This window comes from Hyperoodon ampullatus (assembly GCF_949752795.1).
Source record: "Hyperoodon ampullatus genome assembly, chromosome: 12".
Lineage (NCBI taxonomy): Eukaryota > Metazoa > Chordata > Mammalia > Artiodactyla > Ziphiidae > Hyperoodon > Hyperoodon ampullatus.
In genome coordinates this window covers 74,914,779-74,933,434 of record NC_136925.1, presented here as the reverse complement: position 1 = coordinate 74,933,434, position 18,656 = coordinate 74,914,779, and the positions used below count along the sequence as shown (strand labels likewise).

The 18,656-nt window shown below is 44.8% G+C and overlaps 1 protein-coding gene across 1 annotated transcript in view; it reads right to left on the bottom strand.

Moving 5' to 3' along the window:
* Positions 1-3,576: 3,576 nt before the first annotated feature.
* Positions 3,577-18,656, bottom strand: part of AKAP12 (A-kinase anchoring protein 12) — a gene marked incomplete at both ends in the record, with an annotated part of 104,170 nt that continues 89,090 nt past the window's right edge. The window contains one exon of the mRNA XM_079716649.1: positions 3,577-8,561. Within this exon, the coding sequence (XP_079572775.1) occupies positions 3,577-8,561 (4,985 nt within the window). The remainder of the gene's footprint in view (positions 8,562-18,656) is intronic.

The window sequence follows — 18,656 nt, the reverse complement described above, 5'->3', positions numbered from 1 at the left end:
AAAAGTATCTGTGTGACAGAGAGAGGCAACTCGGGTGTACCATTAGCAAAAGAACCTGAGGGGGAACATTTTATATTCTTCGATTACAAGAAATGGCGAGAATTTACAAGTCTTGCATTGCTTTCTATTGAACATGGCTCCATAGTAATGCCAAAAATAGCAAAGTTTAGGCACTTGCTCCAACTTCTGCAGTTTGCGTTTGATTATTATGTACTTCACAAATTAACAGCAGCTTTAGAGTTATAATACAGAATTGTATTTCATGCTACTGTTAATAGCATTCCTCCTGTTAGTAAAACAATGATGCTTAATGGACATAGGTCCAGAGCTTGTACGGAAGTAATCCAGGGCACATCAAGAGCACAATCATGAAGCAACCACCACTGGAAAACCAATTGTGATGGCCAGAATGACCTGGCCACGTGTATTAAGACAAGACGAAATACAAATGGGAAGAAGTGGCAGGATGGAATTTAAACCCCCCAAAAATGATTACCACAAACTACACAAATCTTTAGTCTGTTCAAAATAGCACGAAGTTTCTTCCTGCCATACAAAGGAAGTTAGTTGATATTTAGAAGTGTAATGAACTCCTTAAAAACTGCTACCATCTCCAAATTTCAGTTGATCTTCAAAAATTGACACCAGCATTTGGATTTTTTTAAAGTATCAAGTTGGCAAAAGAAGTATCTTTAGATCAGAGGGTGTTTTTTTAATTTGGGGATTTTAAAGTTTAGTAATTAAGCACAAGTGGTTATTATATGTGTGAAAAACTCCCAAAAAGATACTAAATGTTTTCCAACTACAAAACCATATGCTGTTACCATGAGGGGGTCTTTCTAATATGGCCAATTTTTTATCGTCGTCAGGTTTGTTGGTTTATGAGAAACTACTTTCCAGTTTTGACAGCAAACTGTCTTTCTGCTAAAAGACTATTCTAGTTTTGCTAGAATGTTATATGTCAAAATAATTTAATTGGCAGTTGAAATTTAAGTTCTCAAACTGGAGTACTGAGTTTGAGTACAATTTAAGAAGTGTGCACACCAGGCCAGTGCTACCCATGAAAAAGTGGGACTTCCTGGTAGATGGGGGACTGTTCTTTGTGTGGCTCTTGTCTGACAGAATCCTTTAGGTATTAGCGTGAATCAGAAATCATTTTGACACTTTAAAATTTTTTTCTAAGATCACCTGTTAGGTAAGGCATTTTTACCACTAAGCCTTCTTAAAATGTCTTTCTAGAGACATTTGTCATTAACAGATATTAACAAAGAAAACTGACTTTTTCAGGAAGGCACCACCAGATGGTAGCATTGTTTCAGTACCGTCAATCTAAAAAGCTCCTGGTTTATTTCAGCGGATCCCTCTCTGCCTTTGACTTCCTCTGATCCCCAACTCAAACTGGTGTAAAGTGGTGACATCATGTAGTGACTACATTAGAAACTTCTAGCTTCTCTGCTTTTAGAATGCAGTAAACATATGTCCCAGGCTTCCTATTATCTAATAAATCCAACAAATCTAAGTGAAGCAAATGTTTTATTGAAATCACTTGTCAAATCACAATTTATCCAAATGATAATGCTACATTGTTCTTAAAAGAGTGGGCACAAATATGGCACAGACACAATCCAGCATCTATCAAAATACCATCTGTAAAGAACCTGACTTATTTCGTGCTGTGTGTGAATGTGGTCCACCATAGAAGGTAGACTCAAAACCAGTCGATTTTTTTCTTGATAACATGAAAAACATTTCACTACTTTGCCTCAAAATTAAGCACACTCATCTGTCCGTAACAACCGTATAACAATTAGCAGAGAAGACTTCAAATTAATCTGCTACTGAAGAAAAACTTCCTTCCAACCTCCACTGGGGGATAGAAAGAAAAATTTCCCAGTAACAATGGAACATTCTGTATGTTTCCCTCCAAAAAACACTTTCTATTTTTAGTGCACTGTGCGTAATAGGAAAGTGACCAATTTCAGAGCGATACTAAACACTCTGAAAGGACCTAATCCTTAGTGAATTTTAAAACAAGAAGTGTAGCTTCTGATCAGGAATGTTATTTCTAGGAAGCTCTGTTTTCAAAGGTTGTAACTGAGGCAGACAGCTTCCTGAGACTTCACCGTGGTTGCATGCCCCGTCGTATATTGTGTGATACAGAAGGAATGCACTATACTGTAATTTCCTTAAACATTAAGAAAAAAAATATACAATAGATACAGAAGGAGAATTACTTAAAACATACATATAAATACATAAAGAATGATACTCCAGTTTGAGAAGCAGAACTAGGTATTGCCAACTCCAGTTCCGGGCTAAGAATTAAGGACCTTGAATCAGAAACATTATATGGTACCAAGGGAAAATATCAGGGTGGTCTTGAAAGGAAGAAATGTTATCTGGCTACAGCTCCCGATGAAGCCTCAGGATTGTCAGGGGTTCTCTAGAAATGAGAGCAGTTGATGTGTCTGTTCTTCCGTTCCCAAACTTCTGTAAGATTGGTCTCATCAGCAGCATTCGTTTTCTTCTCCCACTCGTCTTCACATTCTGGTCTTGCAAATACACAACTGTAACTGTAGAAGGAAGCCAGAATCAAAAGTAAATAACATCTCCTTCACCTCCCTCATTTATTCAACAACAGAAGAGTTGTGAAAGTGAGTTGCAGCCTATGGGAACCCTAGTGAAAACCACAGTTTAACTCTGTAAGAAAGAAAGATGGGGAAGGTCCATAATACAGCATCCTTTGCTACCCGAACACCAGTAGGCAGGCTCTCACATGCACTGGAAATATTTTTAAATGCTTCTTACTACTGCTGGAAGAAATCCAATTTTTTCCCAGACAGCTACAAACTATAAATTTTAAGCACTACCTTATAAACCTACTTTGGACTTCTAGTTATTTTAAAAAATGCAACAAAGTAGCTGTGAGCACAACATATTTCTTATGTCTTTGAGCCAAACACACACACAGTCACACTGGGGGTAAAACGAAGTCATTACTTTCAGGACATCAGTAAGACTGAAGAGCATGTCAATGAGAAAAAGGAACCTAACCCTGGGGGCTTCCCTGGTGGTGCAGTGGTTAAGAATCCGCCTGCCAATGCAGGGGACACGGGTTCGAGCCCTGGTCTGGGAAGATCCCACATGCCATGGAGCAACTAAGCCCATGCACCACAACTACTGAGCCTGCGCTCTGGAGCCCGCGAGCCGCAACTACTGAGCCCGCATGAAGCCCGCACACCGAGAGCCTGTGCTCCGCAACAAGAGAAGCCACTGCAGTGAGAAGCCCGCGCACCGCAACGAAGAGTAGCTCCGTTCGCCGCAACTGGGGAAATCCCACGCGCAGCAACAAAGACCCAATGCAGCCAAGAATTAAATAAATAAATACATAAATTTTTAAAAAGGGAAACTAACCTGGATCTCCTAGTCTGGTTGATGGTTATTTCCCCAGATGTAGGTTCCGCATAAAATCCTAATTATTTGAATTCCTGCTTCCCTCATAACAAATCTGCCATCAGATGACAGAAAAGAGGGCAAAATTACTTTCAAAGAAAAGGAAGTTACTTACGTGATGTTTTAGGATTCTGTGGGTTCGGGTTGTGCCGGTGCTCTCTCTTGGCCCTGTGTCTCCTCCTGTGTTTGTGTTTTGATCTCTTTTTCTGACTCGCTCTGCACTTTTTCTTCCTGAAATTCTACTTCCTGGCCATCTCCCTTCTCTTTCAGTTTGGGTCCAGTTGTATCTGGAGACTCTTTGGTTGAGCCTCCTGATGCCTCAGCATCTTCCGGGGCTGAGGTTTGGTTGCCGGGGTCATCAGCAGCATCACCTTTTTCATCTTCTCGGGATTCAAACGGTGACTTCTCTGTTCTTTCTCCAAACCTGGCACCACCGTCGTCTTCTGGCACAGACTTTGCTTCAGGGGCTTCTCTCTTTTCCTTGGATGGGAAAGCTACCTCTTCCAGCTGCTGGCCATCTACCCGGGAACTTTCTACCCTGGTGGCCGCCATCTTCTCTAGAGCTTCATTCACATCTTCGGAAACATCTGGATGTGTGTGTTCCCCGGCACTTAGTGGGGACTCCTCTTTGGCTTCCATGGTTTGTGTTTCATCCAATGTGCAGGCCTGAAGTTTGCTTTCTTCTTTCTCGATTTTCTGCCCAGCTTCCTGGCTGTCGGCTTCCGTCAGTTGAACCTGGGTCTGGAAAGCAGCGGCCGTTTCTTCTGTACTCCCCAACTGGTCAACAACTGTCTGAATTACGTTTTGTACAAGCTTGCAGCTCTCTGTCTCAAGTTTCAAAATCTCATTTTCAGCCTTTAAATCTTCCTCTCTTGTTTTGCTTACTCTGCCTTCCTGACAACCAACCTGCTCACCGTCTCCATCTGACTCCCATTTCTGTGATGTGGTTTTATCTCCTTCCAGGTCAGCGCTGATGCCTTTTTCAGGCGTAACAGATACTATTACCGGTATTGATTTGGCCTGAGACTCAGTCCCTGTGGGCACCGCGTCTTCCCCCGGCTGAGCAGGAGAGCCTTCATCTTTTTCTGAGGACTTTCCTTCCGGTACTAAACGTGCCTCTGCAGATTCCAAAGTTTCCGCTGTTTCTAAAATCTTGATAGCTTCTCCTAAGACCTTCTCCCCCACTGCTGCAGCTGTTAGAGCTAATGATGCCTCAGAGCTTTGAACTTGAATTTCTGTGCATGCCTCTTCCTCGTGAACGGGCAGAGAACTTCCTTCAAAACTGATGACTTCCTTTTCACCGTCTATGACGGTTACATTCACTGCCTGAACCAGTTGCTTACTGAGCTCTTCACATGTGGTAACAGCTGGTTTGCACTCAAGTTTCTCTTCATTTACTTGAGTTGGCTCTAATTCCGTTTTGTCCCTTTCCACTTGAACTACCCTCTCTCTCTCCACTGGGGTTGGAAGAGACTTAGCAGGTCTCTGGAGTTCGAGATCATCATTCTTTTGAAACTCAGCTTTTTTCATAACTTCATCCTCAAGGGCAACTTCAGTTATCTTTTTCTCGGTTATTTCTGTGTCAGCAGACACCACAAGTCCTTCGACAGATGGCTCCTCTTTGGCTTCCTCATCAGCACATCGGCCAGCCTCTTGAATCACCTCAGTCTTTGAAAGGATGGGTACAGTTTCCACTGTTACCTCTTTATCTGTATGTTCTAGAACCTCTTCCATTTTTGAATGCTTTTCTTCCTGGGATTGAAAATTGGAAGGTTCTGGAGGCATCTCTTTCAGTTCAGGAAATGCCTCACCTTCTGTGACCTGGTATTGGGTACCGGATGGAACCTCACCATCTTCATCGATTTCCAAGATCTTGGTCTGCTGGCTTACATTTGTAGCTTCAAAATCTGCTACTGGGGTGCTTCCATTGGTCTCACTGTCTGTGAGGGTTTCAGCTGAGTCAGGAGCAACAGCCTGTTCTGGGACAGTCTCTGGTTTTACCACAGCCACGATTTCAGCTGGACAAGTGCCTGTAAGCTCCCTGGCCTCTGCACTCTCTGTGCCTGGAGGAATTTCTTCCAAGCTTTCCGGGGTGGCCTGTACAATCACCATCCCCTGTGTCAAAGTCTCAGTTTTCGTTTCTTGTACATGTTCTTTGGATGCTCCATCCATTGCTTCCTTCTGATCGAGTGCGTGAGAATCCTCTTCTGCTTCTTCCACCTGCTCCAGTATTTTTGCTTGTCCTTTCCGGGTTGTCTGGATGGTGTCGTCTAGCCCTCTGGCGTCAGGCAGCTGTGATTCCTCTTTAACTTTTTCTGCAACGGCCTGCAGCACCTCTTGGATCCTCTTCACTTGGTCTTCCATGTCAGGCACGCTGCCCTCCACCTCCTGAACCGGTGTTGCTTCCTCAGTGGTGTCTGGAAAGTCGGTTAACTGGGAAACAGCCGAAACCATGTCGGTGGTCTCTTCAGCACCAGAGGCTTCTGTGGCTTCTTCGGCACAGAATGCCTCTGTGGTTTCTGCGGCCGTCAGAGCTTCAGGGGTCAATTCCACCTTGCTGGAGACTGTGTCATCAGTGGCCTGCTGGCTCTCTGGCAGCGTTTTGGTATCGACGGGGGTTTCCTCTGCAACGACTTCTTTTTCAAACACCTCCCCAGATGGTGGCTTGTCTTCGTCTTCTGCTTGTTCAAGAGGTTCTGTCACCGAAGCAGAGATCCAGGAAGGTGCCCTTTCTTCAATGCTGGTAACGGCCCTTGTCCCGTCCATGACAGCCACAGTCACGGTGTGAACCAGACTCTTACTGAGCTCCTCCGACACGTCGACAGCCACCTTCTGCTCGGGGCCTTCCTCGTTCTTCAGAGCCTGCTGTGCTTCTGTTTTCTCCCTTTCCACCGCATCATACTCGGACAGAGGCACCACGGCTGGGACGTCCGAATCGTCCTCGTTGACCTCCGTTGGCCCCGTATCTTCCATCGCCGCTTGTTCTTGTTTCCCATCCAGCCTCTTCTTCCTTCGCCCAGGAATAAACTTCCTGATTGAAACCCAAGACTCTTCTTTCCCCAGCTCAGCATCTGAGGCTGAATATTCTAGGCCGGACCCAGCTACCAAGTCTTCACTCTTCTCTTCCAGTTTTGACTTCGGTTTTTTTCTCGAGGTGACTAATCTTTTAAATGACTCCCAGGTGGAGACCCCCTCCCCTTCGGAGGGGCTGCCGGCCTGCTCGGGTGAGGAACTTCCTGGGGGTTGGTCGTGGTCTTGGGAGCCGGCAGGGAGCACGTCTGGGCCCGGCTCCCTGTCTCTCCCTGCTTCCTCTGGTTTTTGGCTGTCTCCTCCCAGGGGTTTTGGTCCCCCTTCGTCGTCGGAAGAGGATGCTTTTCTTGCTCTTTTCTTGGATGACCCCACACAAATCAGAGCTTCCCAGGACACGGAGGTGTCAACCTTGCGCTTTGGCTCTTCCGGCTTCTGCTCCTCTCCGTTTCCTTTCCCCTCTTCCTGCATTTCAGAGGCGGCGCTCTCTGTGGAGGACAGGGTGGCGCTCTTGACCTTGTCCACTTCGTCCTCCTTGTCACTTTCAGAGAGCCTTCTCACGCGTTTCTTGGGCGTCACCATCTTTTTGAAAGATGCCCAGGGGGTAACACCTTCCCTCTTCTTCTCTCCGTCGGAAGCGGTCCCTTCCTCCGTCTCCCCGTCCTGCGGGGCCTCGGCCACGCCTTTCTCCAGGCACGTGATCTCCTCGGGCTCTTCGGGGGACGAAGCCGAGCTCTCGCCCTTGGGTTCGTCTGGGCTGTCGGGAGAATCCGCTGAGGCTGGATGCTGCTCCCCGGACTCCTCATCTCCTTCTCTTTTCCCTTTCTGTTTCTTTCCAGAGAGCTTTTTTAAGCCGCTGCTAGTGAACAGTTTCTTTAAAGGGCTTCCCTGCACCTTAGTTCTCTCCTGCGAGGACGGCACTTCCACCTCACCCGCGACGCCCTCAGGGGGCGTGGGAGGCGCCTTCGCGTCTGCGCAGAGCTCGGCCGGCTGGGCGTGGTCCCCGCTGGGCGCGCCCGCCTCTTCCTGCATCTTCAGCAGCGCCTCCGCCTCCGGGGGTTCGGCGCGCAGAAGGTCGGCGTCCGTTTCAAGCGATCGCTCAGGTGGCGAGGGCTCTACTGCTTCTTCTACCTCGGCTTTCTGCTCCTCCGTGCCCTTCTCTGCAGTGCTGACGTGGACCTCCGCGACAATCTCTACTTTTTCATCGAATACTTCTGTTGCTAACGGGGCGGGTTTCTCTTCGGGAGGTGCTTGCCCTTGGTCTTCGGGGGGCAGCTCCACTTTTTCATACTCAGCCGACAGCCTGGCATCCTGGGCGCTCTCGCGGGCCTCCTGTGAGGGCGGCTGCTCGGAGAGATCTTCCGTCTTCTCGTTTTCTTCTGTGTCTGCCTTTTCTGGCTCTTGTTCCTTTTTCTTCTCTGAAGCCTCCAGCTCATCCTCCCGAGGCTTCCTGAAACTGGTCTTTTTTCGCCAGCCGGCCCAACCTTGAGTGAAGAATTTTTTGAAGGGCGATGCGGTTTCGCTGGCCACTGGACTAGTCGGAGAATCTGGAGATCGGGCGGCTTCTTTCTCTTGTTTTTCTTCTCCTTCATCTTTGCCTTCCTCGGCTGGTGGACCGGACTCCGCCTGAAGGGAGACTTCTGGGCGGCTCAGCTCGTGTCTGGGTGTCTCTTCGGGCGTCTCTGTGGACTGTTTGAGTTCAGTGTCTGTGGGTGTCGCGTCTCCCGTCTCCTGGCTGGGCTCCCGGCCGTCACCAGCCCCGTCGGACCCCCCTGGCCCTCCGCCTTCATCCTTTTTGACGGTGAGAAGCTGCACGGTGTCAGACTTCTCTGTCTTATCCTTTTTCACAGAGAATTTGAAGCCGACAAACTTAAACACCTTCTTAAATCCTACGTCGTTAGCCTGGGGCTCAGCGGGTTGCAGCAGCTCGTCTCCACTGCTTTCTGAGGCGGGGATCTGCTCCATCATCTCAGGCATTTCCTCCTGCCTCTCCTTCGTGATGTCTTGAACCGCCGCTGAGTTAGCAGCCATGTCTTTGTCTGAGTCCCTTTCAGTCACATCTTCAGACTCTCTCTGTCCAACTATTAACAGAAAAAAAAAGGGGGGGAGGGTGGGGAAGAAAAAGGTTGAAAATGATTACAATTCAAGAAAATTAAATAGTTAAAAAACACGGCCAATGAATACTTTCTTTAACATCAGGCAGTTCCAAGATCAGGTAACGGTCTTACTAGTATCTGTAAATCTCAATAGATTAGGCAACAAATTAGTTATGGGTAAGCGGCCGCAACATCACTAAGGGTAGGTCAACCAGACGGCGTATGCAAAATGGAATCACACATCACACCTAGGATCTAGAATCCATCAAGCTTTAAAGATAACTTCCACTTTATAGGAAATATAGGGTTAGAGAAACTAAGCTAAATAAGTACCTAGACAAATCTAGAGGGGCATTCTATGTGATAACTACCTGGCCTCTTCAACAAGTCCCCAAAGGCGACCAGAGCTCCTTGGGGAAATTCTGGGCTAGGTCAGGGAAAGTACAAGGAACATTTTATTGTGACAAAAGGGGGTGCTCAAAAGCTTGAGGGGGGGGGCATATCCAAAGGACACAGGAGCCAGCTTGAAAGGGCTCCTGCTGGCCAAACTTTGAAGCGTAAAAAAATAACAACAATGATAGGTTATAATACACTGAATAAAAATAGAATCTATGAACCAAGAGTGACACTACAAATACAACATTGTAAATCAACTATACTTCAATTAAAAAAGTGATACCAAAAAAGTAAGTGAGGAGTAGGGGATACTTCCTTATGAAAAAACACCAATCAATAAATTTAGATATAACTTGCACTTTGATCCGTAGAGCCATTTCTTTAGAATTTAGAATTCTACCACATCAAGATTCATATTTATTAAGGACGAGAGTTAAGAAAAACGGTTCTTTTATAGACAGTTGTCCAGGCTCTTCCTAGGCCGCAGCAAACAGCCGTTCAGCCTTGAAAATGCAGAGCATCACTGTCTCTAAACACGTATTTGTATCATTCATCAAACAATTAACTTAAAGGAAATAATATAAGTGGATTTTCGCTTGCAGTTAATTTGGAGAGGAGAAAGCCATGTTTTAATTCGCTTCAACTGTAGGGTCAACTGAACTGAACTTTTTCAGTTGCTTAGAAAAATAAAAATAATTTCTCGTTATATAAAATAAATGCAACACTGTTTCATGGCCAATGAGGTTACTCTTTTGAATGTGGGCCTGACTGAAGGCATTTGGAACTAGTCATATCACTATTAAAAATCAGCTATTCAGAAACAAATTCTAAAAAGACAGGAATTAGGGGGAAAGTTTTTAATAGATGAGACTTGGAAGCAAAGCAAGGTAATTGACTGGCTGTAGCTTAAGCGGTTGCCTTATTTGGTAAAACCTAGTTGGCTGTTTATCAGTAGACTTAGAAAAACCACATTTACTAACACCATTCTAATAACTCATTCAGTCAAGAATTAAGAGATGCTAAAACTTTTGGGTGAAAGGTTTCCAGCACACTTACAGTTTTAGAGTATCAACACACAGATTACTTCGTTTCAAAAGCAACAACTTCCTTTATAATGGAGAAACCTGCCAGGCACCACCTTAACCAAGCGATCAGAATTAACATCTCCAGTAATGGGACAAAACTGTCATCATGCTTCGTGGTGTGAGGCACTGAGAAGGCCAATAAATCATCTACACAGTACTCCTGACAAAATGTTTAACAGAATTGGATCGTGTGGAAACAGTCAGACAACAGCCCACATGGAAGCCTGGCCTGAAATATAAATGTCTCAAAGGACAAAAATCAAACAAACACAAATGGATTGTCTGCAAGTAACTTTCAAATAGTTTAAGGGGAGAGAATGAGGGGGTACGGGTAGAGGAGAAAGAAAATGTGGTAAAATATCAGTGAATGGTGAATAAAGTCAAGTGTATATGGGTGTTTATTGTATTTTTCTTTAGGTTTGAATTTTTTTTGTTTTTTTTAACATCTTCATTGCAGTATAATTGCTTTACAATGGTGTGTTAGTTTCTGCTTTATAATTTAGGTTTGAATTTTAAAACTTGTTGGGGGTTAAAGAAGTAAGTCAATGTGATTTAATAAAGGGTGGGATTCTGTGCTAAATTTAAAAATTTAAGAAACATAACAACCAGAGACACCAGGCATGGTCCTGGGTTGGATATTTGTTAGGGCAAGCCAGCTTAATGACAGTTTTGGGTCTACTTGGGATACTCGATGTCAGATTAGAGGAGATGAATTCTTACCAAAATGAAAGGGTAGAAATTTTGACTGAAGAAAAGCAGGTTACCAAACAGTGTATGTACTATGACCTCATTTTGGTTTAAAAACTCTCTCTCTCTCTCCCTCTCTCTCTAGGCCCCAGCAAACAGCCGTTCAGCCTTGAAAATGCAGAGCATCACTGTCTCTGTCTCTGTCTCTGTCTCTCTCTCTCTCTCTCACACACACACACACACACACACACACACACACACACACACACACACACACACACACCCCTCACACACGACTTCCGGAGGATGGGAATGTGATATAGTTTAGTTTTGCTTATCTGAATTTTCTCATTTTCTATTTAGTATTGCTTTCTGTAATAAACAAAAAGGTCAATTAAAACTGATGCACAAAAAGGTCCCAATAATGTTGGAACAACATACTTAATGCCTACTGCACAAAATGAAGCTTAATAATTATAACCAGTTCCAATACCAGTGCTTAGAACGTGGCAATAAGTATTTGAAATACAGAACTACGTGGAAATACAGAAACCATATGCATATCCAAATCCATTAATTCCTTTAATTTATATCATCTTATTTCTCCAAGAAAATAATTTTATACTTTATGTGAAACATTACAAACCTATGTCTACAAATTTCCACTTTACTATTTATTGGGTTTCATTTTGAAAGTGAAGCCTAGAAAGTTCGCTGAAAAACTGTCCAAAGTACCACCCAAGTGAAGACCAGAGCCCGTGTGCAGAGCCGTTTGAACACGCCTTGTACTGTGCTAGAAATCAACCTAAAGTCCTTTTCCCTTGCTTTTCCTTTTCTAACGTTACCAGATTTATGGATAATCACAGATAAAACCTGTGACCATCTGGGTCTCCTCTTCTGCAGAGAGGAAGGAAGGATACTGAGGAGGTGCTCTAACGCTACCCACGTACTTACAGGGCTGGGCAGGGCCTCGGCTTTGGTGACAGTGTGTAGTTGTCTCTGTAAGAGTTTTGAGAGTTTCAGCCAATTTTCATTTTTTTCTAACTGATATCAGCATCTAAGGTAGCATTAAAAAAAATAATAATAAAACCGAACTGAACATTTTTTTTTTTTTTTTGGCCTCGCCACAAGGCTTGCAGGATCTCAGTTCCCCGACCAGGGATTGAACCCAGGCCACGCCAGTGAACGCTCGGACTCCTAACCACTAGGCAACGAGGGAACTCCCCGAACTGAACTTTTTTTTTTTAATTAATTAATTAATTTATTTATTTTTGGCTGCGTTGGGTCTTCGTTGCTGCCCGTGGGCTTTCTCTAGTTGCGGTGAGTGGGGGCTACTCTTCATTGCGGTACACGGGCTTCTCATTGCAGTGGCTTTTCTTGTTGTGGAGCACACGCTCTAGGAGCATGGGATTCAGTAGTTGTGGCACACGGGCTTCAGTAGTTGTGGCTTGCCGGCTCTAGAATGCAGGCTGAGTAGTTGTGGTGCACAGGCTTTAGTTGCTCCGCAGCATGTGGGCTCTCCCAGGACTAAGGCTCGAACCTATGTCTCCCGCACTGGCAGGCAGATTCTTAACCACTGCGCCAGCAGGGAAGGCCCCCAAACTGAACATTTTAGATAAAGAAGGTTTGAAGAAAAACCAACTTGATTACTTTCAAGTACGCTTCTTAAAGGGAACTTTTTCCTTTTCTTTTTAAAAAAAATCAATTTGAGAACCAAACACTGAACTCTAGTTAATAACATGCATGCTGAAGTGTTTAGCGGTGAAGCATACTGATGCCTGCAGCTTACTTTGAAATGCATAAAAGAGAAGTAAGACGGACTCATGAACAGATACAAGGATGGATAGTTGAAGAGATATGTGAGAAGGCAAGTATGGTAAAACATTAATTATTCAATCTAGATAAATATACGTCTAATCACTTTTCTTTCAACTTTTCATATCTTAAAATTTTTCATAAATAAATAAATTTGGGGGGAAAAGCTCCCCAGGTGATAAAAAAAATCACTTTGAAATACACATTTGTGACCAACTTTAGACTTTATAAACAATAAAGGAGGACTTCCCTGGTGGTGCAGTGGTTAAGAATCTGCCTACCAATGCAGGGGACATGGGTTCAATCCCTGGTCCGGGAAGACCCCACATGCCGCGGAGCAACTAAGCCCGTGCACCACAACTACTGAGCGTGCATGCCACAACTACTGAAACCTGCGCGGCTAGAGCCCGTGCTCTGCCACATGAAAAGCCACTGCAATGAGAAGCCTGCGCACTGCAAAGAAGAGTAGCCCCCGCTCGCCACAACAAGAGAAAGCCCGTGCCCAGCAACGAAGACCCAATGCAGCCAAAAATAAATTAATTAAAAAAAAAGACCCAATGCAGCCAAAACTAAATAAATTTATTTAAAAAAATAATAAAGGAAAAATTACAACCCACATTAAATACTGAAGCAAATATCCCAAGAGAAAGAAAAATTCAGACATATGTGATAGGCTGTCCAGAGTATCCAACCCTGACATTCCTTTCCTTCTGGGAACACTCTCTCCCCATTATTTTTTTAAAAGTATGTATAATCTTCTGAAATAAGAATATGCTGTTTATTTATTTCTTGTAAAAATAAAATACAGTGTGTGTGAAAAAAATAGGCTGTAAGTTTCCATTTGTTCCTATTATAATCCAGTTTACACAGTTAAGTCTAAGGATTTCTTGAAGTTAAGTGCATTTTGATGAACTACTTTACAAATTTTCCCAATTATAAAAGCATACTCATCAGAGAACTTCCTGCAAACACTTCTAATGCAACACAAGAGATGTGACCTTCTTTTTTTTAAAGATGGATGATATCATTGGAAAAACACTAGAGGAAAAAATCAAAGCCCAATAAATAATAAACTCTATTCTACTATAAATTTACTAGTAATGCACACATATAAAAATTAAATTTCCTGCCAGCAAGCAGGAGGTAAAAACACTCATTAACTAACCTCTCTAGAAACCATTAGAAAATGCAGAGACGTTTTGCTAACATAGTAGGAGAAAGTAGGTGTTATATACACACCATTTCCCCCATTTCCCCTCCGTGCTCCTAAATCCGTGTTTCAATTTGAAACACCTTTTATAAAACTCTGGGATGACTGGAATGCTTACAGTCAAAACTCGGGAAACAAAGCTGAACAGCTGCTAACTGGTATTACAAAACAACTGTTGATGGTTCCTTATAGCTTAGCAATATTCAGATGTTCTCTTTAGAGTGTTATATGGCTGAACCCATTAAAAAAGAAAAGTATTTAAGATCACAGGAAAATTTAAAATCCTAACTGGTCAACTGGTCTGCAGTCTCTTTTTACCTAAGTAATCCTAGGAGCTACTATTGTCAGAACAATCTTCCAGACTGGGCAAGGCCCCCGCTGGCCCAGATGGCGCCTTTGTGCTTTGTGCACAAGGCTGGACAAACCCAACTCAGCCCTGATTTCCACTTGCCTTCTGTACCAGCTAGACCTGTACAGACCTTACAGAGAGGCCCTGTTTCCTAAAATACCCCTTTGATCACACCATGAAGCTAGCTGCCAAACATCCCTAAAGGCTCCAGGATCTAGGGGAGTGTCTTCTACACTACTAACCTGGCAGCCAAGGCTGTCTAAATTACATTCTAACATATAAGCCAACTTAAAAAAAAATTTTTTTATCAGATATATGCATATGTATAACTGATTCACTTTGCTGTATACCTGAAACTAACACAACATTGTAAATCAACTATACTGCAATAAAAATAAGCCAACTTTGATCGCACACTTGCACTTTAGAGGTCTGTAACCTGCCTCAAACCACGTGCGACCACGTGGCTACCCACTCAGCTGGGAACCCGCAGGTAGTGAAACTTAGATCCTTTTTTTCCAGCCTTGTTTCCTATGACTGGGCCAGGCGCTCGGCGTGCTGCAGCCCAAGTAGCAAGGCCTGCTCCGTCCGGTTCTGCATCTCCCATTTTGCTCGCCTGCCTCTGGGCTCTCCGGGATGGGGGGGTGGAGGTGGGGGGGCGGCGGCTTTCTGGTCTTGGCTAAATCCTTGTGTTTTTTGAGGCCTGTATCGTTTTCTACCTCGCCCGCCTGCCGGGCAAAGACTTTCCCAGGTGACCCCAGCCCGCACAATCTCTATCCCCATCCTCACCCCCCTCCTTCTCGGTCATTGTCTTCCCGGATGTGCCTCTTTCCGGCAAGAAGCAACGTGCAGCCTAGGGCCTCCCTTGCGCTGCGGTTCTGTTTTTCAGTCTCTGGGCGAGGTGCTGGCTCGGAGAGTGCAGGGTTCGGGCACATGCTCCGCGGGCCTCAGCGAACCCTGTGGAGCCCAGAGGGTGGCTCTGCAGCCCTGGGCATGGTGTCCTGTGGTGTCCCTCCCTAACACCCCCCCACCCCTGCGCGCTCCTGCGCCGGCAGCTTGATGAAAGCAAGGGAAAAGAGGAAGGATGGAAACCCACACACCCATCTAACTGACACTTCAGGGGGAGCTCCCGGCGATCTGGCCCGCCAGGCCTCGGGGCTAACCGCCGCTGGGGGGCGCGCGCTACTCACAGCAGAGGATACTCCACCAGGGCCTGGCGCGCGCCGCTGGCCGGCAGGGGCAATCCGACAGAGGCCCCGGAGGCCCCAGCAGCCTTCCTCTGCCGGCTGCCCCATCGCCGCATGGAGACGCCCCTGGGAGAGTCGTGCACGTCAGAGAGGGCGCAGCCTCCTCGTCTGCAAGGGAAAGCCAGGAGGCCCTGAGCATCACCCCCAGGGGCCCCTCTTCCAGGCGAAGCACACTAGATGCGGGAAACCAGCCAAACCTCCCTGGCCAAAGGCCGCCAGACCTCACTGCCGCAGCGTTCCTGTACTGCCTCTCTTAGTCGCACAACATTCCATCGAGTAGTTGATCCAAAACCCGCAATGCCTGTCAGTGGCCCAGGGCATGGCTGGCACCTGTGCCTGGGTGGGTTTGTTTGTAAGTACTTTAATTTCCTAAGTATTAGAATAAGAACTGGGTTCCCATTACGAAGCTATCATTTCCAATCATAGAGCCTTAGAGCTGGAAAGCAGAGGTCACCTGGTCCCCCCAGCTGGTTTACAGGGGAATAAACTGACTTCAAACATGGTTGTATGTGGGAAATGCAAAACGGTGTAGCCACTTGGGAAGACAGTGGGGCAGTTTCTTGCAAAACCAAACACACTCTTACCATCTGATCCAGCAATTATGCTCCTTAGTTTTTCCCTAAATATTCTTGGTATTTACTCATAACCACATTTGGTATGAGTTGAAAACATGTCCACACAAGAACCCAAACATGGAGGTTTATAGCAGCTTTACTCACAATTGCAAAAACTCGGAAGCAACCAAGATGTTCTTCATAGGTGAATGGATAAATAAACTATGGTATATCCAGGCAATAAAATATTATTCAGCACTAAAGACAAGCTAGCAAATCATGATGACATGGAGGAGCCTTAACAAGTGCATATTACTAAGTGAAAGAAGCCAAACTGAAAAGGCTACATACTGTACGACTGCAACTCCACGGCATTCTGGAAAAAGAAAAACTGTGGAGACAATAAAAAGATCAGTGTTATGGGGGTAGGGAGGTGGGAGGGATGAACAGGCACAGCTGAGAGGACGTTTTAGGACGGTGAAATACTCTGCATGATACTCTAGATACATGTCATTATACATTTGTTTAAACCCACAGTACACCACCAAGAGTGAACCAATGTAAACGAACCCACACCAATGTAAACTATGGACTTTGAGTGATAATGATGTCAGTGTAGGCTCATGGATGGTAACAAGTGTACGGCTCTGGCGTGGGACGCTGACAGTGGGAGAGGCTATAGGGCATGTGTGGGGTTGGGGGGTATATAGGAACTGTGCTTTCCACTCTTCCTTGCTGTGACCCTAAAACTGCTCTAAGAAATAAAGCCTATTTTTTACAAAATGGTAAACACAAAGTTTGTCTTTTTAAAAGAAAAATAAACTCCATGTACTCTCAAAGCATTAAAATTCTTTTTTTTTTTAAAGATGATTACGTTCATTTGTTTTTTTATTTTTTTGGCTGTGTTGGGTCTTCGTTTCTGTGCGAGGGCTTTCTCTAGTTGCAGCAAGCGGGGGCCACTCTTCATAGCGGTGCGTGGGCCTCTCTCTATCGCAGCCTCTCTAGTTGCGGAGCACAAGCTCCAGACGAGCTCCAGTAGTGTGGCTCACGGGCCTAATTGCTCCGCGGCATGTGGGATCTTCCCAGACCAGGGCTCGAACCCGTGTCCCCTGCCTTGGCAGGCAGATTCTCAACCACTGCGCCACCAGGGAAGCCCTAAAATTCTTATTCTCCAAACATTGTAACTTTACAATTTGTAAATGCCACTTATGACAAGAAAAATTATTTAGACATGTCAACACCTACACTTAAGAGAAAAATTGCTGTATGTCTGATGTGGACAGCAATTCAAATTCTATTTCAGTGTAAAAAGCGGTTTTCTCATGGTTACTCTCATGCTTTAAAAAAAGAAAGAACATATATATCCTACGTGCCCACTCAAAGATAATGATTCAAAAGATCACCTGAGTACACCTGTAACTTATATTGTACATCAACTCTACTTCAATAAAAAAATTTTTTTAAATGTTGTAACATCACCTGACCATCATTTTGTCACTTTGTCAAGGTAAAGACTGGATAAAAGCAAGAATCAATGGGTGCTGGACTTCCCTGGCGGTGCAGTGGTTAAGAATCCGCCTGCCAATGCAGGGGACACGGGTTCGATCCCTGGTCCGGGAAGATCCCACATGCCACGGAGCAACTAAGCCCATGCGCCACAACTACTGAGCCCACGTGCCGCAACTCCTGAAGCCCACGAGCCCTAGAGCCTTGCTCTGCAACAAGAGAAGCCACTGCACTGCAACAAAGAGTAGCCCCCGCTTGCCGCAACTAGGGAAAGTCCGCATGCAGCCACGAAGACCCAACTCAGCTATAAATAAATAAATAAATAACAAAGAATCAATGGGTGCTAAATGGGGGAGGGGGGAGTTGGGCTGGATACTTACATGCCTAATAGTTGAAAGGGAGGTAAAATCGGACAACAGCTCAACATCAACCTATGAGGGACAGATGGACATTGTGTACAATACCTTGAGAAGGAAACAATGTCATCTGCGGCTAAGAATGCACAACCTAAATTCAATTAGGAGAAAACAAACACAAAATAAGGAGTGTGGTAGAAATGGGAAGAGAACTATATGCTCTGAACATGACAATATCTAAAAGACAAAGGTTATACAGATGTTCCAGATTAAAAGAGGCTAAACAGATTATGACGTAATACCTGACCTGAGGATGGATCTTGCAATGCAAGGGGAGAATGCTAAAAAGGACCTTATTAGATAACTGACAAGATTGAAAAAGGAATGGTAGATTATAAAATAAGTATTGTGATAATGTAAATATCTGACATTGATAATGGTACTATGATTATGAAAGGGAATATCTCTATTCTTAGGAAATACACACTGAAGCATCTAAGAGTGAAGGACCATGATGTACATAACCTTTCCTCAGATGATTCAGAAAGCTCCACATCTCATGCCTACATAAGACATAACAGGAACCTGTATGTTGGTTTTTTATTTTGTTTTGTTTTCCAACATAGAGCGAGAGAGTAAATAATGAAGCAAATGAGGCAAATGTTAAGAAATGAATCTAGGTGAAGAGTACACGACGTGCCCTGTACCATTTTTATTTTTGCTACTTCCTCTAAGTTTGAAGTTATTGTTTTTTTGTTTTTTTGTTTTTTTTTTGCATTACGTGGGCTTCTCACTGCTGTGGCCTCTCCCGTTGCGGAGCACAGGCTCTGGACGCGCAGGCCCAGCAGCCATGGCTCACGGGCCTAGCCGCTCTG